Source organism: Podarcis bocagei, assembly GCF_964188305.1.
Source record: "Podarcis bocagei genome assembly, chromosome: 4".
Taxonomy (NCBI): domain Eukaryota; kingdom Metazoa; phylum Chordata; class Lepidosauria; order Squamata; family Lacertidae; genus Podarcis; species Podarcis bocagei.
The window spans coordinates 7,877,528-7,903,357 of NC_138128.1; the positions used below are offsets into that span (position 1 = coordinate 7,877,528).

At 46.1% G+C, this 25,830-nt stretch overlaps 3 protein-coding genes across 12 annotated transcripts in view; 2 read left to right on the plus strand and 1 right to left on the minus strand.

Annotated features, from left to right (window-relative positions):
* Nucleotides 1-1,893: 1,893 nt before the first annotated feature.
* Nucleotides 1,894-9,081, plus strand: LOC308586055 (PHD finger protein 13-like). 2 transcript variants are annotated; one of them, XM_081192302.1, is made up of 6 exons: nt 1,894-2,241; nt 2,394-2,437; nt 5,755-5,847; nt 6,014-6,572; nt 7,068-7,112; nt 7,296-9,081. In XM_081192302.1, the coding sequence occupies exons 1-6, from the start codon at nt 2,217-2,219 to the stop codon at nt 7,520-7,522; spliced, it is 993 nt and encodes a 330-aa protein (XP_081048428.1). In that variant the 5' UTR covers nt 1,894-2,216; the 3' UTR covers nt 7,523-9,081. The 2 variants fall into 2 exon arrangements, with proteins under 2 accessions (XP_081048428.1, XP_081048429.1); XM_081192303.1 differs by lacking the exons at nt 1,894-2,241; nt 2,394-2,437 and adding an exon at nt 3,330-3,490.
* A 3,034-nt stretch (nt 9,082-12,115) lies between these two features.
* On the minus strand, nt 12,116-21,896 carry LOC308586477 (uncharacterized protein). 4 transcript variants are annotated; one of them, XM_081193119.1, is made up of 2 exons: nt 21,766-21,896; nt 12,116-14,601 (listed from the first exon to the last, which is right to left on the minus strand). In XM_081193119.1, exon 2 carries the CDS (start codon nt 14,564-14,566, stop codon nt 13,388-13,390), a length of 1,179 nt encoding a protein of 392 aa, XP_081049245.1. In that variant the 5' UTR covers nt 14,567-14,601; nt 21,766-21,896; the 3' UTR covers nt 12,116-13,387. The 4 variants fall into 4 exon arrangements, with proteins under 4 accessions (XP_081049245.1, XP_081049247.1, XP_081049246.1 ...); XM_081193121.1 differs by lacking the exon at nt 21,766-21,896 and adding an exon at nt 21,688-21,734; XM_081193120.1 differs by lacking the exon at nt 21,766-21,896 and adding an exon at nt 18,800-18,957.
* Nucleotides 21,897-23,061: 1,165 nt separating this feature from the next.
* VWA5B2 (von Willebrand factor A domain containing 5B2) overlaps nt 23,062-25,830 on the plus strand; it is a 107,593-nt gene continuing 104,824 nt past the window's right edge. For 4 of the 6 annotated variants that reach the window (XM_081189964.1, XM_081189963.1, XM_081189969.1 and 1 more), the window contains exons 1-2: nt 23,062-23,337; nt 24,946-25,052. The gene's annotated coding sequence lies outside the window, so the exon portion shown is untranslated. Of the gene's footprint in view, nt 23,342-24,336; nt 24,448-24,945; nt 25,053-25,830 lie in introns of those variants that run through there. The other 2 variants (XM_081189967.1, XM_081189966.1) reach the window with 2 other exon arrangements.

Here is a 25,830-nt window from a genome sequence, read left to right on the forward strand (position 1 = left end):
CGCAAGACGAAATTAATTCGTTCCGCAAGTTTTTTCTTCTTGCGAGTTTTTCGTCTTGCGAAGCACGGTTTCCCATAGGAATGCATTGAAAATCAATTAATGTGTTCCTATGGAAACCGCTTGCCAGGCTGGCGGTGCGGAGAAGGGCTTTTCTCCCCGCCGCAAGCCTTCAGGACAGGTACGGGAACAGAGGGGAAGGGGCGCAGAGCTTCTCCTCTGTTCCCGGGGCTTGCGGTGGGAGGAGGGTTTTTCCTCCCCACCGCCAACATTCAGAACAGCATTCTGAATGTTGGCGGTGGGAAGGAAAACCCTCCTCCCACCGCAAGTCTTCAGGACAGCCATCCGAAGGCTGGCGTGGGGAGAAGGGCTTTCCGCCCCACCGCCAGCCTTCAGAGGAGCCTTCCGAAGGCTGGCGTGGGGAGAAGGGCTTTCCGCCCCACCGCCAGCCTTCGGAGGAGCCTTCCGAAGGCTGGCGCGGGGAGAAGGGCTTTCCGCCCCACCGCCAGCCTTCGGAGGAGGTCCGAGGACAGTGGGGAAGAAGCGCTGCGCTTCCCCGCTGTCCCGGAGATTTCCCTATGGGCTTTCGTCTTGCGAAGGAAGCGCATAGGGAAATTCGTTTTGCGAAGCGCCTCCAAAACAGAAAACCCTTTCGTCTAGCGGGTTTTCCGTCTTGCGAGGCGTTCGTCTTGCGGGGCACCACTGTATAAAAACATTCTCCACCAGAAGTATACACCTGCACTAGTCTTTGCTAAAATATTCTAAACTGGGGATATCTGCATAAGTGAACAGATACATTTTGCCCCTTACATAAATTCTAAACAATTGTGAATAGGCAACATTTAAATATTTGTGGACTACACTTTTTTAAAAGGCAACGTAAAATTTGCCTGAAGAAGGGGGCACCTATACAAACTAAATTTAGTGCCTCCAACGTAAAAAGATGGCCATGGGCTGGGGCCATATTTCCAGAAAGATTTGTTTTCTCTGGAGTTTGCAGGCAGAGGAGAGTGGGGAGGGGACCAACCACCTCCGACAACTAGGATGGGGAGGAAGAGAGGGGAGAGATAAGGAAGACAGGAATGGCAGGGCCCGTGCTGCAAACCTAGTCTGAGGAGACCGCCTCCTCTGCAGGAAGCGTTTCTGATGCACCATTTGTCGTCTGCTTCAATGGAGGAGGAGACGAAGAAAAGCAAAAAGTGAACTCGGCATCCCTTCCCGAACCCAAGACTTTCCGCCACCCGCTCTTGGAAAAGGGAAGTCTCTTGGCTGGTTGGCATCCATCTGTTTCGGTAGACAGTGGAGGAGTGTGCCTTGGGTAGAGATCGATACGGGGGAGAGAAGTTTGATTGCAGCTGGGGCAGATGAAGACATCCAATTTCTCTGCTACAGATGCGCCATGGCGTTTCTTCACTCTGCGCTCCTCCCAGCGATCGTTCCTCCTCTGGTCACTGTGGATGCACGACCCGACTGCCCGTCTCCGGGCGCTGCAAAGGATTCGCACACGCGGCGGGGTGGGTGTCGCCGACCTTCAATTCACGTTTGCAGACATCCGCGCCCAAAGGATCCATGCATGCCGGCTCCGGTGAAACCCCCACGGGGGGGGGAGGAAAGCGCTCCTGCGCCAAGAGGCGCCGCGCCGGAGGAAGAAGCTCCACTCCTCCCGGGAGGGCGCCCTCTTCCCGGAAATTCTGGGGGCAGGAGTCTCCCTCGCAGGGAGGGCGCAGAGCCCAATCCGCGCGCGCTCCCCCCACCATCAAGGAATCACCACCGTGGGAGGGGGCTGCGCGGCGTCGGGCACGCGCCGCGAGAGCGTTCCCTCGGCGGAAGCTGCTTCTTCCTTCCCCAGGAGGAGCAGGCGGGGCTAAAGGCGAGGGAGGCGGCGCAGGAGGCGGAGCGCCCGCCCCGCAGCCGGCGCCGGTCACCCCTGAGAGGAGGAGAGGAGAGCCGGGTGGCGGCAAAGGGGGACCACCATCGCCGCCTCCAGCAGCACCAGCAGCAGCAGCAGCCGCCCCGCGGCTCTGCTCCCTTCTCGCCGCCCGCGCACAGACGGAGCCGCCGCTCCCGCTAGAACAGCCCTTCCTGGCCCTCGGCCGGGGACCCCGCGGTGCGCGCAGCCCGCCTTCCTCGGGCGCGGGGTGGTCAGCCCCAAGCGGAGGACGTCAGCTGGCCTAGCCGCCCCCGCTCTTGCCCCGCTTCTCGCGCTGGAGCAGGAGGCGATGAGCGGCCTCGAGGACTACGCAGGTGGGCGGCGGGGAGGCCGAGGGGTGGGGTGGGGGGAAAGAGGGGGCGGCGGGCGCGTGTGGGTCGTGGGGCCTCCAGCTCCTTCCCCCCCCTCCTCCCGCTTGGGGGGGGGGCAGCTAAGTAACGCCGCGTGTTTTCTCCTCCTTCCCCAGGTGCCAGCCCCGTGCCCAGCCCCGGATCCCCCGGAGGGGACGAGGTGAGTTCCGAGCTCTCAGCGCCGAGCCTCCCTTCCCTTCCCTTCCCGCTGCCCCGGGTGTGGGGGGGGGGGGAGAGAGAGCGGCCGGCATCTTGCAGCCCGGGGGCAAAGAAGGGGGCGGGGCGGGTTGGTTGCGGCTTCGGGGCGTTGGGGGAACCTGCTCGAATGAAATAATGGGAGGGGGGCAGGGAAGCCCTTCTACGCATCGTGGAGCGCAAGATGCACAGTTTGAATGGCGACGCGCATCAACTTGGCGGGGGGGCGGGGACTGGCCACCTCGATTATTTTATTGGGGGCGAGGAGGCGATGGACTTCGTCCCCTTGGAGTTCGTCCCTACGGTGTGTTTATATATACATATATATTGGGGGGGGGGTGTCTCTTTTTCCCGGTAACCTGGCGGTTTCGTTTCCTTCTCCTGAGGGAGATCGCGGCGGTTCCGTCAGCTGCCGGCTCGGCGGCCTCTTCTCCGGGCGAGGCGAAGAAATAAATTGTGTGTGTGTTGTGTTGAGGGGAGGAGAAGAGAGAATCGAGGGGTTCGGAGGAGGAGTTGGGGGCGTTGTTTTATTTATTTGCTTGCTTGCTTCATTGCTGAGGCGAGGGCGACGGCGCTCTGCCGCTTCGCCCTAGCCGTGTGTGGCGGCGGCGGCTGCCGGGATCCGGGGCGGGGGAGGCGGCCGCCCGGTTCCCTGAGGAGAGAAGCGCCTCTTTCGGGGCGGAGAGGCGGCTTCCTTGGCTGGTTCCTTTGGCGCGAGGGCGGCTCCGCCTTCCGGAGGTCGGGGGCGGGCAGCGCCGTCCCGCGTTTTCTGGGGCCGGGGCCCTTTCCCCCCTCCCCGCTAGGGGCGCGTGGGGCTCCGAGGAGCGACTGCCTTGGCTTGTTTCCGGGGTGTGTGTGTGTGTGTGTATCCGTGTGTGTCTAGTCAGCTGTAGGGAGGTGTTTTTTTTGGGTGGGGGCGCAGACTGAGGCGCTGCTCCTTTTTCTCTTTTCTGACCCCCCTCCCCGTCTTCTCCCGGGACGGTCGCGGCTGCGCAGGCGCCATCTTGGGAGCGATCAGGTGTGTTGTGGGGGGTTGTGTTTGTGTTGCCCCCAAGGAGGCGAGAAGGGGGCATCTTGGAGGGGAAATGCTAGTAAATGTCAGTCACGCATAAGCGGGGGGGGGGGGCGGAGATGAGCCGGCTTGGTTTCTCCTTTACCCCTAACCCCATGTGTTACAAATCACTTACTCTCTTTCTCCATTGCCCCCCTCCCAAAAATAGAGGGGGAGACCCAACTACATACCATAAGGTAAAGGTAAAAAAGGATATACATACCATATCGACTTTCCCTAATGCTTTTTAGAGGGCATGCTATGGCGCAGCTTGTTGATTTCCTTAAGCACCCTGCGTTGGCTATTAGTTTTACTCTGTGTGTGTGTGTGTGTGTGTGTGTGTGTACCTGCGAGATTGAGGTGCAGGGCAGAGGAAGTAAATTGCAGGCTGATGTGTAGCTCAAGGGTGCAGACTTGGTCTTGGCTACCCTTGTGCTCCTGCTGCTTCTCCTGACCCTTCTTGAAAAGGGGGAAGGTCTCCTTGCTCTCAAAAGGAAAAGTTGCTCCGTGGTTCCCAGCCTCTTCTTGGTGTTTTGGCACTGAGTAAATCTTTCAGCTCTGAGTTTAGGCTTCACCGGAGTTATTGTTGTTGTTTAGCCTGAATTGTTGTTGCTGTTTCTTCTTCTGACTATGCTATTCATGGTGATTGGTTGTTGCTTGTGGGCATGGAGGGGGGAGGAGGAGAAGGAATTGTGCCTTGTCTATTATTCAAGATGAAGAACCATTTGAGAAGGGGTGCTCTCCATCCTTGCATTGAATCTACTTGTGGAAATTTGCCAGTCCTAATTTTTTGCCTGACTGTTGTAGGGCTTCTACCCATCCCCACAGCTGTTTGTGGGAAATACTGTTTGCCAGCTCGGTGCTGCTGTTCATAACCTTGGGGTGTCAGTTGTGGAGAGGCAGCAGCAGAGGGTGTCTTTTAAGGAGCAGGCCTTTCCTCTTGAGTGTCTGCCATGGCATACTTGGAAGTGGGGGAGGACATCAAAAGCTTATTCCCAGCTCCCTTGTTGTGGCTGGAATTTGATAATCTGTTGCTTCCCTTTGTCTGCAGGGGGAGACTTCATCTTGTTTTGCTTGCTCTGATAGGAGATCCACAGGGAAATATATTCACATTTCCACACTATTATTACCAAGTAGCAGGAGAGGTCCTTAGTTGCTTTCTCTTGAGATCTGTCTGCTCCTGTTCTGAAATCCTACAGGTGGAACCTGCTGTGCTTCTCTTGGGTTTTAAATAAAGAGGTCTGAATGAAAAAAATGTCTTTTATTTCTGTGGAATCCCACCAGATGTCAAGGAAATAAGCAACTATCCTACTTTTAAAAGACATCTGAAGGCAGCACTGTGTAGGGAAGATTTTGATGTTTAATGCTGTGTTGTGTTTTTAATATTTTATTGGGAGCTGCCCAGGGTGGCTGGGGAAACTCAGCCAGATGGGCGGGGTGTAAATTATTACTATTATTATTATTATGGTTGATGTTTTTGACAACTGTGTATTTTCCTTCCTATTTTGAATAAGGAGTTGGATATCCTTGTTTTAGTATCCTTTCCCCATATCTTGTGGGGAGGTAGGCTATAGTCTTTGGGGGACTTTATGGCAGTGTACATGCAGAAGGTCTCAGGTTTAATCCTTCGCATTACCCAGAAGAGCTGGAGATACTTCTGCCTGAAACCCTAAGAGCCACTGCCAGTCATTGAATACAATACTGAACTACTCAGAGTCAGGTCAGTGGTCTGGCTGATATACTGCTGCTTCCGAGTCTACAAAGAGCTATGGGGTTTGAGTGTGGTACAGTGCTGACCAAGGTCATACTGATAAGATTGTACATCTTCGTTTGGAAGGAATAGACACTGTATGGATCAGTGGGTTTGAATGTTGTTCAGGGTTGGTTGTCAAGTATTGTTGCACCCACCTTTTGGGGTGAAGTTAGTCAAACGATTGGAAGGTTGCATTGCCTGCTGTGGCTGTAGAGACTGATGCGAGAGAGACATGTTTTATTGCAGCTAGGGCAGATGAAGGCGTCCGGTTGTGCTGCTGCAGATGCATCACATTGTTTCTTCTTTCTGTACCCGCCCCCAAATTTAATACATTATATAAGGTGCTACTATGGTGGTAAAAAGAATCTATTTGCACTCCAGACTGCCTGCAACTAATTATGCACGACTGCTTTATTTTACTGAATGTATGTAAGGATTGAGTTAAGAGTCTGATCCATTCAACTTTATATTTTTGTAGCCACCACAGAAAAGACAAAGAACTGTAGAAGACTTCAATCAGTTCTGCACTTTTGTGCTAGCTTATGCAGGCTACATCCCATACCCAAAGGAGGTAAGAGAACTTAAACTTTAACAATGTTGGAGCTGGCTGTCTACTTTTGTTCTCACTTTTCTGTTCTGGGTGTTGGTGACTCCCCCCCCCAAAAAAAAACAAACACAAAAAAACCGACCTTCTGAAGGCCCTGAAATCTCATGTGGGTTTTCTTTTCCCTTTCTAGAATGAGCCTTGGCTCCACAGAGGCAACATGAGCCCCCAGAACAGCACAGGTAGCACTCAAGACAGTGACAGCTGGGCCTCATCTCAGTGCTGTGACTCCCATGTGCTATCAGATGATGGAGGAATCAGGAACACTACATGCAGAGGGACTGGAAACCTCCTACTGAACTCTGACATTTCCAGTGGCTTCTGTACAGGCCGACCGCTGCAAACCAAGAAGAGGAAGCAGTCAGCAAAGAAGCTCATCTTGGACCGAGAGGTGGATAAGAGGGTGATGCCAATGAACACAAAGGACATTAAGCAGGAAAGGATTGAGCCAGGTAAAGGGACACACCTAGAATCAAGGGAGCTTGAATCCTGTCTCCCAAAGGAAGAGCTCCAGTCCACATCTCTGCTGGAGCAATACATAAAGCAGAAGGACTGGATCCATGGAATGCAAGCAGCTGAGAAGCCTGAGGAACAGAACTCGTGCAAAGAGGAAAGAATCAGCCCTGCCTGTTGGAACACCGTAGAGCAGAACAGTGAGGAAGAACTCAGTAGAGACGGCTCCCAAATCAGTAGTAAGTGTGCAAAAATAGTGAAGCTTTCAAAATGAAGTCAATTGAACATATGAAGCAGCTTCCCTCAGAATGGGATAAATGCACCATCAAGCCCAGTATTGTTTTCTCTGATGCAGCAGCTCTTAAAAGGTATCAGGCAGAGGTTTTCCCATCACCTGCTACCAGAGAACCTTGTCATTGTAGCTGGAGATGCTAGTGATTTGGCTTGTGCTCTGCAATCCAGCTCTTACTCCTCCCTATTGTCAGCTTTGTGATCCAAGTGATAAGTGTCATCCCCCCCTTCCCCGGTCAGTGGTCTTGTGAGGGGTTGGGCTGTTGCGGGAATGTGAGTTCAAAGACACCTTAAAGTTGGAGTGTATCACAAAGGAACTGATGACCTGCAAGGAATTGTTTCAGGAGCTTCTGTCGCAGTTGGGTAGTAAAGGCAGGGTCTAGCATACCAGCATAAATGTGGGCACTCCTAGTCATCTGACCTCTCATTTTTCCTTCTTGCAGCTTTGTGTGAGGATTTTGCTGCTGCCTCAGACACCAAAACCGATGGTGAGTAGATCACCGTATGTTACTACTGCTCGCTTCCACTAGGGTTGGTGGTGGGAAGAGAGGGCTCCAGTAGTTTTTCGGAATATGTCTCTAATCTAAAAAGTCTAGTAATGTGGGTGCCATGCATGTGTAAAAACTTTATGGGGTTAAAACTTTTAACAGTTTGTGCTTTCTCACATGCAGAGGATGATGCCTGGGATCTCATCACTTGCTTCTGCTTAAAGCCTTTTGCTGGGAGACCTATGATAGAGTGCAATGAATGTGCCACTTGGATCCATCTCTCCTGTGCCAAGATACGTAAATCCAATGTGCCTGACATCTTCATCTGCCAACGATGCCGTGATGCAAAGCAGGAGATTCGCCGCTCAAACAGAGCCCGCACCATTCCCCGCAAGCGATTCTGTGACTGACTTTGGCTTGGGGGGGTGGCTGGGTTCCCTTTGAACTTGGACTGGATCCCTATTGGCAAGACAATCAAAATGCAGGAGCCTCCCTGGGAAATAAGTGCGGGGGCCCTATGCTTCCAGAAACGTGTGTCTTATTCAAGCCTATTGCAGGTGGGTGGGGCATGCTGTTCTCTACTTGATAGGGCCTGAACTGTGCTTTTGAGATCTCAGGGTTACACTAGAGCAGCAAATGCAAAGGTGCCTGGCAGACACGTGACTGGTTTGGTGGATTCCAGTGCACAATGCACTAAGTCAGCCAGAAGCCTCTTTGACCTTGTGCAAAAAGGGCTCGGTGCCTTTCAACTATCTATGGGAAGCTGGCCTAAAGTTTGTTCTTTTGTGGTACAGTAGCTGCTCAGGCTTAAATTTTGTAAGTTTATGGCCCCAGGTTTGTTCATGGTTTTTTCCCCCATGGTTTTTTTGTTTCCTTTGACCCTAGATCCAATTATGTTCTGGTTAGTTGAAGCTTCTGAATCCCTTCATGAAGTTAAAGCACATGTTAGAAGAAGGCAGCTAGCTGTCTTCCTGTGTACACACTGCTTGGGAGAGAACCTTCTACAACTGAAATGGCAGATTCCCATTCTCTTTTGGCATGAACTGCAATGCAGGGCAATTGACATTAAACTTCAGTAATGTGGTCATTGCGCCTAGTTCTAAGGAATCTGCCCTCTTCAGAAACGTAAATACACTGTGCTATTCCCAGTCAGGCTAGTCACCTGAGGTGGGTGGCAATTTTCACTTAATGTAAATATTTTATATACAATTACTTAGAAAACGTCTTGCTATACCTGCTCCATATTAAACTACCACCCTACCCTAGACTTCCAGTTGCACTAGTGTCCAATTTGAAGGGAGTACAGGAGTTGTGGGGAAAAGACCAAAGCTGACAGCAGTAGAGGTGGTGATGAGTTTACTGCTCTAGAATCTAAAGAGATGGCAGTAGCAGAAGACTTAAGGTATGATGGTGAGCCACACTGAAGAAGCAGATTGGGTCCTGCTTTCATTTCAAGTTGCTCTTTCGTTGCTGAGAATATTTCACCTTGTTGCCATAGGTGAAATGTGGGGCACGCTAAATGGTGACCTGTCTACTATGCAAACCTTTGCTTCTTTTTCTTGGGGCAATCATGCCAGCAAGCTATTGCTTGTTTTGGAGGACAGGTCTCCCTGCACTGTCTATACCAGACCACTGAACCTTTTATTTGACCCACGTGCCTTCTTGATCTTACACACACACACCACCTTATATTTGACAATGCTTGTATGTACAACCCTATTCTCACTGTACAAGGTATTTTCAGTGGCTTGTGATGGGCCTTTTCCTATGTAGGACAGACTTCTCATCAGGTTGTAGGAATTTAGGGAGCTACTCCATGAATGTCTTACTTCCCCTCTGCCCCCTCAAAGTGTTTACACTTTTATAGGTAGTCACTTTCTATTAAAGATGTAAAGTAGTGTATTGTGGTACTTTGTCCTATGCCAAGTGTTTGGAGTGCTATGTATAGAATAAAAATACTTTTTAATCAGTTATATTGCAGATATTTGACTTCATTGTAACCCAAGTGGAGTGTTTTACATAGTTACATTCTGCTAAGGTGGGGGTGGGTGACTAGAACTCAGCTGGCTTGTGCAACCTTACATGAGTGCATACAGATCAAAAGTTGGCTGATCGTTTACTTCTCTACCATGATAACGTGTTACCTACAGACTTTACATACGTATTTGTCCAGAAATGCAGTCCTATTAAACTGGATAGAGTTGTAAATTTAAGTTTCAAATTTATCATCTATTTTGTTTACTTAAAACACAACTAACTTATGAATTTAACTTCTGCAGATTTCCTTAGTGCAACATCCAACATGGTGCAAGCACACGTGGTCCTCCTATTCCCCCTTTGTCTCTCTAGATCTGCTCCAGATTTTGAGGATCCTTTCCTCTTGCAGGCAGAGCTGATTATACACACCTGCATGGATTTAGAGCAAGTGCATACTAGTACAGCTAGGGCACCTGTGAGATGCAGAAAGACCTATTTGATCTTCAACAAGGCAGGTGTGTTTAAAGGGGCAATGTTCAAACTGACCTTGATGGGAAAAAATCCTCAGAACTTTTTGTTGTAACATTTTAGACTACAGTGGTACCTCGGGTTAAGAACTTAATTTGTTCTGGAGCTCCGTTCTTAGCCTGAGGTACCACTTTAGCTAATGGGGCCTCCCGTTGCTGCTGCTGTGCCGCCACCACGCGATTTCTGTTCCCATCCTGAAGCAAAGTTCTTAACCTGAGGTACTATTTCTGGCTTGGCGGAAGCGTCTAACCCAAGGTACCCCTGTATTTTAAAGGTGAAGACCAATGTGGTTTGAGTTTTGGCATTGGGTAAAAGGCTTTGTCCACAAATATATCTGGCTAAAGTACAGCTCAACTGCCAAGGCTGCCAATAAAAGCACACAATTCTCTCCCACAATTGTTGAAAATTCTTCAGTGATAGATTATACTGTAGTATGTCACTTTGAGGGAGAGAGAGAAAAGCCTGCTTGGTCTTAGTATGCAATCAATGTACAGGACCTTTGCTCTGCAAGATGCAAATCCATCACCAATATATTTAGTTATTGCAACTGCTGTACAAGCGCCTTTCACAGCAAAGGGTGCTTTGTTCACACTAGCACAAGGAGGCTGCTGTGACATATGGTGGTCACAGCAGAAGTATTTTTACCCCCTTCATGGAAAACTTAACAGGTCTCGGGAGGGGTCGGCAATCTTTTTTCTACTTTTTCACTAGGGGGAAGTGGTTACAAGTTGTTCACTGATGACTGAAAAGGCCACCTCTTTTCATTGGGTGGTTGCCTTCCACACACACTGCTTGAAAGCACATACAGCTACAAATGAAAATTAACAAATAGCAAGGTAGCAATGCAGGTAGGAGAGTGACCTTTGTAACAAAGAAGCCATGTGCAGCTATTTCAAGAAACTAGGTAAAGGTAAAGGGATCCCTGACAGTTACGGTAAGTCCAGTCGCGGAGGACTCTGGGGTTGTGGCGCTCATCTTGCTTTACTGGCTGAGGGAGCCGGCGTTTATCTGCAGACAGCTTCCAGGTCATGTGGCCAGCATGACTAAGCAGCTTCTGGCGAACCAGAGCAGTGCACGGAAACGCTGTTTACTTTCCAGCCGGAGCAGTACCTATTTATCTACTTGCACTTTGACATGCTTTTGAACTGCTAGGTTGGCAGGAGCAGGGACCGAGCAACAGGAGCTCACCCCATCGTGGGGATTCGAACCGCCGACCTTCTAATCGTCAAGGCCTAGGCTCTGGTTTAACCCACGGTGCCACCCGCGCCCCTGCTGAACATCCCACTGAAACAGGCCTCCACCCACCAAAACAACAGATCATGCCTGCCTCTTGACAACTATGAAAGTCATGTATTTGGTGCTTCCCAACACTACCATGGTATAAAAACATGGATCATTTTCACAGTAATCCACAGATCACCTGTGCCCACAGGTGCATTCTGTAATTTATTTTCACCCTAATGTAAGCTTCATTTGGGGGACTCAAAGGGCAAGGGAATAAAGTTTAAATTCTACTGGAGTGAACTTTTATCCAAACTCCCAATGGAAAAACTAATGGGTGTGAGAATACACACTCTTTTAGGGGAGGGAAGCACAGTAAGGAGAAATGGGTAGAGAAGCAATGGGCTGCTGGTGGTCCCTACAAAGTTCGGCAAGCCTTGGTAACCTGTTACTGACCAGTATAAGGAACTGTGCTCTAATCCCATTACTGCCATGGTTAACTCAGGAATAAGAAATAAGGCCAAGTACACTGGGATACATGCTACATGCTTCTCCTGGGCATGTAAAAAGGACCTGCTGGATGAGAAAAGGGCAACCAAAATGATCAAAGGGCTGGAACAACTCCCCCATAAAGAAAGGTTGCAGCATTTGGAACTGATATTTTATAAAATTATACATCCCCCTAATGAGGCTGATTGTTGGAGGATCCCCAGGGAAGCCAACATGCAGAAGATGAGCTCAACAGCATTCACCCACCAAAACAAAGTCTTCTTCAGCAAGACTTGTTCTATAACCTCGATAATTTTGATAAATTTGTCACCAATCATGCTTTCCCCCAATTTATCGGAACAGTCCTTAAGCTAGCCTGTAGTTTTCTGCATTGCTTTTTAGCATAGAACTGCCTGCTTTATAGTCCTCTGCTATGGAAGCCAATCATACGTTTGCTATTGTAACATGTGAAGCACTTTAAACTAGCATTTGAAACACTGCAGGAAACTAGTGTTAAATGATTCTAAGGCAAGCTTTAACAAAATGGTTTTGAACACTTAAAAAGTTTTAACTTTGAGAATGCATTACACCCCACCTGGCTCTCTCATCTCACGCCAATTTTCCAGCCACCCTGTTCCTCCTCCCATTAAGACCTCAAATCTGTTGCCCAATGCTTAGGCACCATTTACAAGGCAGGCCTGCCAAATACCAAAAATACAATTTAGAATGACCTGTTAATTGTCCCAGCTTTGTTCTCCTTGTTCAAGTTTTGCATCTACCACAAAACATCCAAAGCAAATGCATTTATTTGGACATGTGTTATATTTTGCACAGCAGAAACTGTGATTATACAAAAGCAAAAATATCTACAATTTAGGAGACATACAATATGCCCTATTACTGATGCTGAACAACTAAACTGTTTTTTGTTCTGAACAAAGTTGCAATTCACAAACTGAGGTTTTATAAACAAAGCATTACACAATGAACATTTAGTCTTTGCTGCTGGTTCTCTAGTGGAGAAGGCCTGGATGTGCTCTCAGTCAACATGGCAACACACACGCCCAAAATAATATTTTTACATTACATGAGAAAAATGGGTACCCCCATCTTCACCATTGGTGAGCATTAAATTTACTTTTGAAGGTCTGATATTCACATTTGTTCAGAAAAAGGTTCCATACAATTATTCCCAAATTAATTGGTGCATGAGCTAGATTTCTGCTCCATCTCCTGTATTCCAAGTCCTCTGGCTCTTCAAATATCCAGGTGCCCTTCTCCCCAACACCACTCAGCTTATAACTGTGAATTTCAAGACCACACAGGCTGGTTTTTAGAAAAGCAAAGCACATGTTCCAAGAAGTACTGTGAATGTCCCGTAAGAGATGTGGCTCTGTATTGTAAAAAGGAGCAGGAAATCAAAAACCAAAATACCCCAAAACCCAAGCCGCAATGCTCTGGTCTCAAAAACTGTATTCCAAGTTTTTCTGGTGGTTGGAAGGCAGCAAAAATAATTTCACAGAACATCCATGCCCAAGTTATATGGGAGCATGGAATCATTAAGGCAGCGGTGCAATTGCCACTTGCATGGAAAGAGCTGATGAGAAACAAATTTGTGTGTTCCTCCTTCCACATCACCTGCTGCCATTTTATCCTGTTGTTTGGCCCAACCAAGCGAGCACAGGCAGGTGAGATAGCACACCTGCCACCACCTTTCACAATAGGAGAAATGGCAAGCATGCAGGCTTGCTGTACGCGGCATACTTAATGCAGCTTGCAGAAAGGAATGCACATGACCACAGAAGATCTGCTGTTGTCCTGCAGAGCTGAAGGGCTATATGCAAGTGGAGTGTGATCGTCTGAGGAAAACAGGGTGTGCAACCAGGGGTGGAGGGTGAGTGGTGAGTGGCAGGATGTGCTGTGTAACTATAACTATAAAGGATGCATTAAAGGCACAGAAGGGAACTTAACCACTTTGCACTGGGCATGAAACCTGAAAGGAGCATCAGTTACAAGGCACATATTTCATGGAGGGTAGGGTGCCAGACTTCTCAGCACCTTCATTCTTCCTTAGCCCAGGCAGCAGCACTTTTCTTCTCCTCCTGGCAAGGGACTACGGCCTCCACATAGAACTTCTCCAATTTTGATGTAGTTCTCTCCCAGAAAACAGGGTCGAAATCTACAGGGGCAATTGCCGTTTCTTTGTTGGTGTGGACCACCAATTCTGCCTTTGGAAGGCCAGTGACGCCCATCTGGACTTGCAACTGCGTGTAATATTGGTGGTTCTTCTTCAGAGAGTAGGAGTCGCCCACCTTCTCCAGACAGAAGCTTTTGTCCTTGCAAGCTTCCGTCACCGTCCTATCTCTGTGTTTGTAGGGACACTTGACCTCCAGAACCCCCAGCTCTTTCCCGGTATCTGCGTCTTTGATGATCCCGTCAGGGCTGGCAGCCAGCCAAGGTTTCCTTTGGTCAATGAAGAGGCCGCAATCGTCCACCTTCACCGCTTTGTTAATCTTGCTGGACTTGAGGGCCTCGTACGCCTGCACCGCTTTCTTCTCGTTGCGGACGCCCCAAGACATGGCCGGGGTCTGCACGCCGGAAGAAGATTCCACCACACGCCTCAGGTACGACTGAGGAATCTCGGAGCTCTTGCCATTCACAAACTTGCTGTTGGCTATCTGGGGAGCTATGGACGCTGTGATGCGGTTTGCACGCTGCTTGTACCATTCGGGGTTAGTGCGCTGGCCCCGGGTTCCTTTCTCTATTTCAGCAACCTTTTCGGCAGAGAGAGGGGAAGGGAAGTGGCTCGCTTTACCTTGGGCTTTGCCCTGAGTTTTGCTAGCCGCCTGTGTCGGCACTGGGCTGCAAGCAGTGGGACCTACAGAGGCTTCAGTAGCTGCAGCAGGGGACTTTCCTCCTCCTCTTGCTCCTATTGTAGGGGTCTTTGCTCTTGCTCCACGGCCGCTCTTTGTGCCTCCTTGCTCACTGCCGGATGCCGATGTGGACCTTGCCTGGTAACTTTGCCCTGTTCCTCTCGGACTTGTGGCACTGGCTGGCTTTTCAGCCGCCCCCTGTCGGCCACCATGACCCTTTGCAGCAGGAGCACTCTGAGTTCTGCTGCTGGCAGGTACCGTTCTGGATGAGGCAGAAGATCGTGGGGCTGCCGGGGCTGCTTTTGGCGCCGTGGCAGCAGGTTGAGGAGAGGGTACATTGCCAGAGGTATTCCTGGGCTTGCCCATTGCTTGAGGGAGTCACGTTCTGCGGATCTGGGAGGCTGGGAAAAGAGAGAAGCGGAGAGGGAGATTAAGAAGCTTGCAAAAAGACACGTGCCAGACAGCATATAACATATACTTTGAGGTTTAAAGTCACATACATGTTGAATGGTCACTTTAAAAAGTGAAGGTTCATTATTGTTTCACAAGTTGTGTATGTCTTTAAGGGCCAGGGCAAATAACGAGACCCAGTCTTAAAGCTGTGAAACATAGCAGGTGCTGCTAAGTTAAGTTAATTAAGCAGTACCAGCAATTGGGTATAGTATATAAGGAGCAGCACCTAGCTCTCTCATTACCCTGGGGGATGGGTTGGTGGTTGGGTCATGTTGGTTGTTGTTATCTTTAGTGTAAAAGGAGTTTTTGTTTTTGCTATTAAAACCTTTTTAAAGTTATTTTGAGTTCCTTGTTATGCATGGTCTCCCCAGCAAGCTCTCTGCTGTGCTGCTAAACTACTCATGGTCTCCCCAGCAAGCTCTCTGCTATGCTACTACGAACGACGGGAACTCACCCTGCCGCGGGGATTCAAACCGCCGACCATGCGATCGGCAAGTCCTAGGCGCTGAGGCTTTACCCACAGCGTCACCCGCGTCCCACCATAGCCAACAATACATTTCAGTAATCCTTGTGTGTCAGCCAGGTGCAAAAAATGGCACCCATTTTTGAGATGCTTGAAAATGGAGAAACTTTAGGTGCAAAATGCACCTGGTGTCCTGCTAATTTCAAACTCTGCTTCAGGTGTTTTGGAATATAACCCCAATCAGCTTCTGTCAATAGGGCCAATGGTAAACATGTCAGCAAACATGTGAATCTGAATGTTGAAAACTTTAAATGATACCTGGGGGGAATAGTTTATGATCAATCTTTTAAGTCAGCTTCAATTAAACCAGTCAATCAATACAAAATGTATGGATTTGGAGCATTAAGATGCTTCTCTTTAACTTCCTGTTCAATAAACTTTATTACAAAAGTGTGAGGACTAATGTTTCCAAGCAGGAAAAAACTTTCTGACAGGTTAACACATTTTTTTGGACCATGAGATTCACAGGATTGAGTCAATTTCTTACATTAACTTTTTCAGACTTAAGCACTAAGATTCTGCCTGGCAGGTTGGAAGACTACTCTGTGGTTTAGTCAGAATTCATGATGAAATCAAATTTTGGCACGCAAGATCTTTCATTTATAGCCTTCAGAACAGCAACAATTAAATTGTTTCCTCCTTCCATAGTCTGAATTCTATCATCTGTCAGATAACAAATGCCAGCACAAGCCTATGCCAACTTTAATCTTTAAGCCTAAAGAGAAACCCCTAATTTGAGAATGGAATGCAGAATTCACTTGAGTTGTGAGCCAAGTTTCTCAACCATAATGAAGCCTTAAAAGTTTTATTTTGAAAAACTGACCAGTTCTCAGGCCTCTGTGTAAAAATTTGGCCTCTGAGAAGATATTCTTATCCCACTAATTGGAAATGAGCTTACAAGAACCAGCACCTGCATTATCTAAATGTATGATGTGTTGAAGGTCAGTGTGCCAACTAGGGGGGAAATTGCTGTGTGTGAAACGGCAGGATCTTAGTATCTAGAAGCTTCCTGATTAGATAGCTGGGGTCACCCTTGTTGCTGTGCTTTTTAGGATTAAAGACATTCATTTCCTTATCTTTTGCCTCACAACTTTTGTTCTGGACACCTGTCTGGTTCCCTGTTTTCCTCTGGGCTCAACTGCGGTGGTGGTTTGTAGGCAAGTTTTTGTTTTCATAGAATCATAGAGTTGGAAGAGACCACAAGGGCCATCGAGTCCAACCCCCTGCCAAGCAGGAAACACCATCTTATAAACACCATCTTGTCTTATAAATCCCAAAGATATTTCTTAACTGTGGTTTACTTATATTCCTCAGTGGTATACATGTTCTCTTTTTAATGCTAGTATTTTTTAAAAAAAAAAATTCAAAAAAATCTACACCATCTATTTCTGTTGTTTCTTTGGCTAAAGCCTTGAGTACTGAATTGAGTTCCTAACTTCTTAAATCATTACCTACTGAACAATTGTGTGAGCTTGAGGGACAGAAAGTCTGATCTTTAAGCTCTTGTCCTTTGAATCCTAAGTAGCATCCAGTAAGGTTCTGGGAGTCTCCTGGCCCAGACTAGTTAAACTTAAGGAGTGGGACAGAATTATACCTTGCAGGGTTGTTTTTAAATTCTGGTTATTTGGCTACTGCTAAACATGAGTTACTCCCCAAGTTTTTGGGTGCTGGTCCTTGACAACCGCTACTTACACAGTTGGTTATCTGCTCTTCCACAGATCTTAGCTCTCATAATTTGTCCTGTTCTAGCTTGTGAATGCCTCTTGTGGTCTGAGACCCCAAGGACCCTATGAGGGCTAAGGAAGACTGATCCGGAATAATAATTGGAACAGAGTAGCTTTTTAAAGAATACAGCAGGGAGCTCTTTAGTCTGGCACAGGCCTCATTAATACACACATGCGTTTGCTCCAAAGCCTTTTCTCTCTTTCCCCCAGGGAAGGAAGATAAACCAGAAGTTATGCATATAGCTGTACGAAGGTAACAAAATAAAAGTTAGCGTGTATTAATTTCAGCTGGAGAAAAAATTAGCCTGGGGAAGAAGGTGGCAACACAACTTTCATCAATCAACTTTCAGCAAACTGGGGGTTACACATACACTTTAGACCGAGTAACACAATTTATCATAAATGCAAGCCAAATGAAGCAGAGCAAAAATATTAGCAGTCCTGTCTTGAAGGATTTCCATTAAAAACAAGGTATTTGCCTGATTGCTAGTCAACAAAGCCCCATTCTTAAAACAAAATGGTCTTTAGCCTTCTGAAAGACAAACTAGCCTGGGAGGCATCTTTAATCCCATTCCATAACAATGGTGCCATTACAAAGAAGGCTATGCTCTTCATAAATTCAGTTTCCACAGATAGTTCTCAGGGCAGGGTGCCTTCAGGTGACTTTATTATGTGGGGGCACTTAAGGGAGGGGCCAAAAATGAAATTCAGCACTTTCAATTGTTCACATACTGGTTTGAACAATTAGTGTTCCAATTGCAGTCTGTGAGCTTCTGAGTTAAACAGAACCTTTTCTCTGGGTGCATGCTCAAGAAAACTAGAAGGGTTGGTGGTGAAGAAATAAGTTTATGGTGGATAGATTGGGGGAGGGCTGTAGGCTGTCATACAACAGCTGCTGAATAGGAGTTATTCTACAATATTGTTAAAGGTGAAGGAGGCCCTGTCCTTTCTTTGCCTCTGGCTAATGGTATTTCTTGCCCAAGCAAAAGTTGTGCACTTTCTACAAATGAATCTTTGTACATTATCCAGTGAACAAGGCAATAAATCAATGAAACAAAATGAAGGCAGGTAGCTTGGGGACATTTGCAGAGCAATCCTTTTGTGTGTTTACTCAGAGGCAAATTCAATGGGGCTTACTCCCCAGTGCCCATTCCACGGTGCTAAATACAGGCAATGTGAGGTTTCAAGTTACACAGTGTCTCCTCTCCCAACAAAACTAAAGGGGGGGGGTGAGAGCATTCACTATAAAATGCACCCTTATATTCTGTGCTCAACAAAACACAAACATTTCTCATACGGTGGGAGGAGGGGAGCAGAGATTATGAGAGATAAAGGATTTTTTTTCTTTTTGTTAGCAAAACTGGAGATTGATTTCGAAACCAGAGCTCCCTTGGAAGCCAGATCGAAGATTTGGTGCATGCTGCTTTACCGCTTCTCTAACAATCCACTTTGTTCACTCATATTCCACTCACATTGCCTAGACTCTGAGCAACCACATAAAATAATTAAGAGTTGCATCCAAATTTAGCCATAACCCCCCAAAAACTTGATGCACACGTTACTTTAAATATACAGTGGTACCTTGGGGTTAAGAACTTTGCTTCAGGATGAGAACAGAAATCGTGCGGCAGCAGCACAGCAGCAGCGGGAGGCCCCATTAGCTAAAGTGGGGCTTCAGGTTAAGAACAGTTTCAGGTTAAGAACGGACCTCCGGAACAAATTAAGTATGTAACCAGAGGTACCACTGTTGGGAAGGTTTAACATAGCAGCCCTTTTTATGCTGTAGACTCGCCTATGTTAGCTGCAATCTTAAACCTACTTAATTGCAAGTAGACAACCCCCCCACACACACACACACAAACAACCAAAACACAGAGAACGTCAGATATCATCACTTACTGCACCACAGGAGTACACAAGCAGCAAACAGATCCTGAAAGGAAAACAGCATGAATTCACTGAGCAGTAAGTAAAAAACCAAAGGGTGGGATCTGGGAGAAGGAAACCGAATTCGAAACTGCTCTCAGTTCCCGAATTATCACAGTGACTAAGCAAGCCGATGAGGCATGTCAGGGCACAACACTTTTGCTCTTTGTTCTGGCAGCATGCAAGCAAAGAGAAGCAAATCGCCATTTACACCTTTCTTAAAGTTTACACAGATAGCACATCTAGCAGAGGAGGCACGGCTGAAAGGCAACATCTGATTAAAGGCAAAATCCCATCAAATAATAGCTCTGAGGTCAATTATTAGTAAATGGAAGGAAGGGAAAAGATTTAGAAGTTTGAGGCAAGAGCAGCTTTGCTGGAGCAGACAGTCTTCTCTATCCAGTCCAGTAATCTGTTTACCACATTGGCCAATCAGATGCCCTCTGAGAAGACAGAAAGGCAAAAGCATTAGGGGGCATACTACCCCTGAACATGGAGGCTCCATTTAGTCGTCATCATCTTCTTCTGCGATCACAATAGCAGTAAAGAAACTTATCCTCCATCAGTTTGCCTAATCTTCCCACCCACCTTTCTAAGCTGGCCATCATCCCATCCTGAGGAAGTGAGTTCCACTGGAGCATTAGGCTGTATGACAAACCTTTGTTGGTTTTTCTGAATCAGATGCTAATGTTATAAGAATTTTAAGGTCTTAGATACATAATAAATGTTCATAAATGTACCAAGCAAACATGTACATAAATATATAAACCACACGTCTGAAGCAGCACAGGAAGACAGTCCTGAAACCATTTTATTTCCCAAACTGACCAAATGTTTCTCTGCAAGGGGGGCGGAAATGAAAAAAACCTTCCCATTGTCTTAGGAATTAAGTAATTACCATTTCAAAGGAAGGGCCAGACTACTAGAAAAGGCAATCAGATAAGGCATTATCAGATAACCTGGCAGACAGGAAAAACAACAGCATTCAAATTTCTATTGTAGACTGCCTTTTCTGTGATATAAGTATGATGTTTGTGGGGGGTGGTCTTGGGTTACACCCCTTCTGGAGCTCCATGGCAGGGAATTTCAAAATAGATACAATAAGGCCTTGCGCGCCATTGTTCGAGGTCCTCCTCCTCTCTCCTACCTGTGAGGGGAGCACCCTGTTGCAACAGTTTAATAAAGACCAGGCTTACTAGCTGCTTTGTTTCTCAATATTCTCTGGTTGGCCTCTGTTCTTTTCTCCTACCAATAGGGAACTCACGTAAGGGCTCTATATGGGCTCTTGGATACCCCATAAGGGATAAAGGACAGATTTTGTTTACAACACTAATCAACTTCATAGGGAAACTCCTAGGTTTTCTTTTTTTAAAAAACAACCACAAGCCCCCCCCCCTTCTATCCACCATGAATTAATTTTATAAAACACTATTATATCACTAACCATACTCAACTCTTCATTTTTCTTACCAAAAGAAGTAACAAGCAAGCATTTCCTGTAGGGCACACACACCAGCCCTGATATTTGGGCTATTTTCTGCAACTTCTCCAGCTTTAAATATCGTTAGATAGGAAGGGTGCCAAACTATACACAATACTAAAAATAGTCATTCTTTAAATTTATTTTATTAGACTATTACTACATGTGACCAAAGCACACAGTTGAAACTCTTTTAGCTGAGTCACTCCCCACAACCCCATTAAGCTCCAAAATTCCAGAACATTGCAGGAAAGAGAGCAAAGTGATCCAATTCATTATAAGCTAAAGCAAGGATTCCCAAACTGCAGAGTACTAGTGGTCTGCAAGCCTCAATATTCATATTGATTTTAATTGCATTTTTATCACTTCTTTTCCAATATTCGTACTGTATTTTATTGTACTGATTTGAATTCTACGGAATGCAAATTGCAATAGAACTAAAATACATTAAAATAAATAAAAGCAGTAATAATACAATTAAAAAATCAAGCTGTATCTGGCACAGCACATTACAAATGTCCACAACTAGCAAAAAAAAAGCCATTTAAGTGATGTGCCATGGCTATCAGCAATTTTGAAGTGGTCTGTTGCAGAAGTTTGGGAGCCACTGAGTGAAAGCACTTGGGGCCGCCTATTAGGTCAAATCTCTACGAAACCAGCTCACAACAGGAAGTTGTTTAGGGAAGTTTTTAATGTTTGATGTTTTGTCGTGTTTTTAATATTCTGTTGGGAGCCGCCCAGAGTGGCTGGGGAAACCCAGCCAGATGGGCGGGGTATAAATAATCTATTATTATTATTATTACTATTATTATTAGCTTCACATGCATAGCAGGGACATTATACTAAGAGATTTACATACAGTGCAGACCCCTTGCAATGCTTTGAAATGATCCGAGACTCAAATACCCTTTATTTCACCCATCATCCTGTGAGCCACTCTGCAGTGCCCCTTCAGAAGATGTTTATTCATGTAGCCAAAACCCTTATAAAGAAAATTAACAAAAATAAAATGCACACTTAATTTCCCTGTCAAGCAAAAAATTTGATCCGCTGAAGAATTCAACTTGCTCATCCCCACACGCGTTTCTCCTTGAAGGCAAAACAGGCCACCTTTTCAGAAAACAGGCGTGTGTGCACGTGTTTCTTTGCAACGAAAACTCCCACATATGCATTTATACGTCTTTGCAGCGAGAACTCCCACCTTCTGAAAATCATACATATATGCTTTGCAATAGGAACCCCCACCTTTTCAACACACACACACACACTGTTATTTCTTTGCAACAAGAATTCCCACCGTTCCAGAAAATTAGATATATTCTTTGCAATAGTAACGCCCACCTTTTTAAGATAACACCACATTTACTGTATATAAACCTACAACCAAAACTCCTTCCTAGAGGCTAAATCAAAAAGCGCGCGCTCTTCCACCACGTGCGCAATCATCTTTTATACCTACCCGGAGCGCGCTTCCAGTCTCCGACGAGCCTCGTTTCCGGCAGCAACCCCGAGACTGATAAGCCTCCGGCCGTCGCCGGAGATGAGAAACGCCCGCGAGGGCCCCGCCCACAGGAGGAGAAGGGTGGGGCGGGAACCTGCACATGCGCAAAAAGGAACGGGGCGGGGCCGCGTCTGGTTTCGTTCGCGCGCGCGCGCGCCGCCAGCCTGAGGACGTTCGAGGCGCGTTTTGGCGGGAATTCGGGAGCAACGGGCGCGATTTGGCGGTTATTTCCCCTCCCCGCTTATTTTGAAAGGAAGCGGCCAGAGGCGCGGTGGTTCATTCTCCACTCACGTTTCGAAATAGGGCAGAAGGAATCCCAATGGAAAGGGGCCTTAAAGGCACAAAAACTTGAAATATGCCGCTATTTTTATTATTTGTTGTATTCGTATCACACACAAAAAATTATACACGGCTTATATATACGACCCTCAAAGAGGTTTACGGGAGATAAAACAGGAAAATCAAGAAAAAAAAATCGCAGCCATACTTTTAAAATACGTTAAATTTTTTTATTTTTTTTTATAAAATTTTTATTGGTTTTACAGAAATTTTTAACAGACAAACAAACACTTAAAAAGACAAACATACACGTATAAATTCATAACATGTTTTCATAAAGCTCTTTTCTGGGACTTCCCCATACCCCCCCTTTCTGCATCCCAGTGTCCAAAATTTTATAGCAACTCCCAATTGTTACTTTCCAACCTCTGTCGTCTTAGTCATCTCTGTATTCTGGCCTTATATCACTGTATCCCATTGTTCCTGAAAACCACAACACTCTAACATTCATTAAGTTTATAATAGTCCTTAAGATAACTTTTAAATTTTCTCCATTCTTCTTCCACCGTCTCTTTTCCTTGGTCACGGATTCTGCCTGTCATCTCGGCCAATGTCATATAGTCCATCACTTTCATCTGCCATTCTTCCAGAGTGGGTAGATCTTGTGTCTTCCAATACTTTGCGATGAGTATTCTTGCTGCTGTTGTAGCATACATAAAAAAAGTTCTATCCTTCTTTGATACCAATTGGCCGACAATGCCCAAGAGAAAGGCCTCTGGTTTTTTAGGAAAAGTACATTTAAGTACCTTTTTCATTTCATTATAGATCATTTCCCAGAAAGCCTTAATCTTCGGGCACGTCCACCAAAGGTGGTAGAAGGTACCTTCAATCTCTTTACATTTCCAACATTTGTTATCGGGCAAATGATAAATTTTTGCCAGCTTGACTGGGGTCATGTACCACCTGTAAACCTGTAAAATACGTTAAATTACTCAGGTTAAAATTTAGAGATGTTTCTCACTTTTCTTATTTTTAAAAAAGCAAGTTATGCCTGTGCGCCTCTTTGGGAGGAGGGCATTGCCCTGAAAGAAGGCAAAGAAATATTTGAAATAAAAAATTCTGAGGAACGTGGGACAGTTGGGACTCCACTACTGCTAACTATGGAAACACAAGCACACTTTGCCCAGCAAAGGGCATTCCACAAGGGGTCAGCTGCTTCCCACGGGTTAGATCCCTGGAAGAGAAGGAGAGGTATGTTTCACAAGAACTGGGCCATCCTAAATGTATTCATCAGTAAGCTCTAGGAATGTATGCGGTGATAACTGAAGGGCGCATGCCTTGTTTTAATTCTCAGTTTATGGGTTATGATTTGTATGTGAGAAATGCCTTCGGTCAGAAGTCAAGCAAAAGGAAGTAGGAAGCTCAATGTGCCACACGTGCTGCAATGCATTTCAAATGTGCCTGGTTGTGTGTACAGTGGTACCTCGGGTTAAGAACTTAATTCGTTCTGGATGTCCGTTCTTAACCTAAAACTGTTCTTAACCTGAGGTACCACTTTAGCTAGTGGGGCCTCCTGCTGCCGCCGCGCCACTGGAGTACAATTTCTGTTCTCATCCTGAAGCAAAGTTCTTAACCCGAGGTACTATTTCTGGGTTAGCAGAGTCTGTAACCTGAAGCGTCTGTAACCCGAGGTACCACTGTACACTTACTTGATTATAAGCATGCAATTCAAATATGTGATGGATTATAAATATTAAATCCAACTACTCGTGCTGTAAATGCACATTAGATTGCACAGTTGAAAATTAAAGTTGGTACTGTATTCAGCAAAGTTTTGCTCAGAGGCCTAGATTCAGATAATGAGTCCCACTGGGAAACTCGTCATTCCACTCCAAACAGCTGTGGGGTGGTGGTGGTTGGGAGAACCCCTAGAACAGCACACAGGGGTAGGAGACAGGAGTGGTGGTTCTGTCTGGCAAGTCGAAATGCTTGCAGTGATGAAACAATAGCCCTAGCACTATATTCCTTCCAATATATACCCACTGAAATGAACATGACTTGGGTCCATTTGTTTTAGTGGGCCTACTCTGAGTAAAACTTAGCTGAATACCACCCAAACAGTGCCAGCCAGGGTAACCTGCCTTTTGCCAGTTGCCTCTCACAGGCTGCTGTCTTGTTTAAGCTTACTTGGGAGTAGGCCTCCATTTAACCCAGTACAGTACTGTAGTATGTACTATTGCATTAACATGCATAGATTGCTCCAAAAATGCTTTGTGGAGAAGATGTATTTTTCTTGAATTACTGAAGCTAATCTGGCACAGTTAAGGCTTCAGAAAGAAACATGGTCGCTAGAACATGCAGGTGAGTGACAGCACTATCCCAAGCACAGGATGCTATCCTATGCTTAGTCTGAACCTTGGTCCATCTAGCTCAGGACTGTGTGCACTGACTGGCAACAGCTCTCCAGGGGTTTAGACATGGGCATAGCCAGGATTTTTGTTGTGGGGAGGCAGAACTTCAGTTTGCTGTGAATTATTTTTTTTAATTGATGGGGGGGCAGCTGCTCCTCCCTGCCCCCCCCCCCCTTGGCTACACCCATGGTTTTAGTTGAACCTGAGAGCCTGCATGCAAAGAAAAAAGTCCCATATAAAAGTAGTCATATTTAGGCTTCCTAAATGTTGGATGTCTCACATACAAACCTTTACAGCTTCCCTGTTGATTCTGTTTCCTTCAAACTGGTTTTTATGGTTAATCTTTTTTGGAAGCCACCTTGCAGGAGTTGGTAGTAGAAAGGTAAGATTTAATATATTATTGACATGTCTAATATTATTCAGTTCTACTGGCTGTTTATGTCTACAGGGAAGAGTCATCACTCAGTAATAAAACGCTTGCTGTGAGAAACTATGGAGAGTGGCTGGCAGTTGGAGCACACTAGACTACACTAGGTGGATCAGTGACTTGACTCGGTAAGTGTATAAATTTATCAATCAAATCAGGTCTGTTCTGCTCACCTCAAGTTATGATTACAACTGGAATGTTATGCTCTTCTGAGCATTGAAAGAATGGTATAGCCAGAGACATAATATGCACCTTTGTTATCCATGAAAATCTTTTAATAAAAACAAATTTAAAAAACAAAACAAAATCTCATCACAAAAAACTGCAAAATATCCTACTTCATTCATTCTCAATGTTAGATAGATAGATAATTTATTACGGTCAGAGACCAGCTTATAAAACACACTTGGGGCTACAGTCACAGAAGGAAAACAAACAATTAAAACAATGTACAACAATAAACTACTGCAGGGAGCTGACCCAGAGTCACCTATAGAACCGAGTTTGGGGATTTTCTTAACGAACTAGTTCGAGTTGGGAGATGGTCTGCGCCTACAGATCTGTACACAGAATCTAGCGACCATCCAGGTCATCTTCTGACCTTTGCCTAACAGGAAAAGGTCTATTTTTTGCAAAAACAAGTGCTCTGGGCTTCCTATCTCCCCCAATGAACAGGTGCAAAGTCTCTGAGCGTATGGGACTTTTTTAAAGGCTCCTTTCAGGACTGGCGAGGGCAGGGCCGAGCTTCTGGCGAGTGTAAAGGCCCTTCTTGCATTTTTAGATACGAGAAAGAAGAGATACGCTGCCGGTGCAGCTTTATCTCTCCCTATTTCTCCAATTTTATAGTTGGGGCACCTTGAGCAGTCCCATTGTCTCTCGGTGTCTATGATTCTTTTCCTGATCATA

What these genes read in the sequence shown, in the direction of transcription:
- LOC308586477 (XM_081193119.1), bottom strand. Translation starts at nt 14,566, where the DNA reads ATGGGCAAGCCCAGGAATACCTCTGGCAATGTACCCTCTCCTCAACCT.
- LOC308586055 (XM_081192302.1), top strand. Translation starts at nt 2,217, where the DNA reads ATGAGCGGCCTCGAGGACTACGCAG. An exon ending in ACATCCCATACCCAAAGGAG is followed by an intron (nt 5,848 to 6,013) that starts GTAAGAGAACTT and finishes TTCCCTTTCTAG; the next exon opens with AATGAGCCTTGGCTCCACAG. An exon ending in AGACGGCTCCCAAATCAGTA is followed by an intron (nt 6,573 to 7,067) that starts GTAAGTGTGCAA and finishes TCCTTCTTGCAG; the next exon opens with CTTTGTGTGAGGATTTTGCT.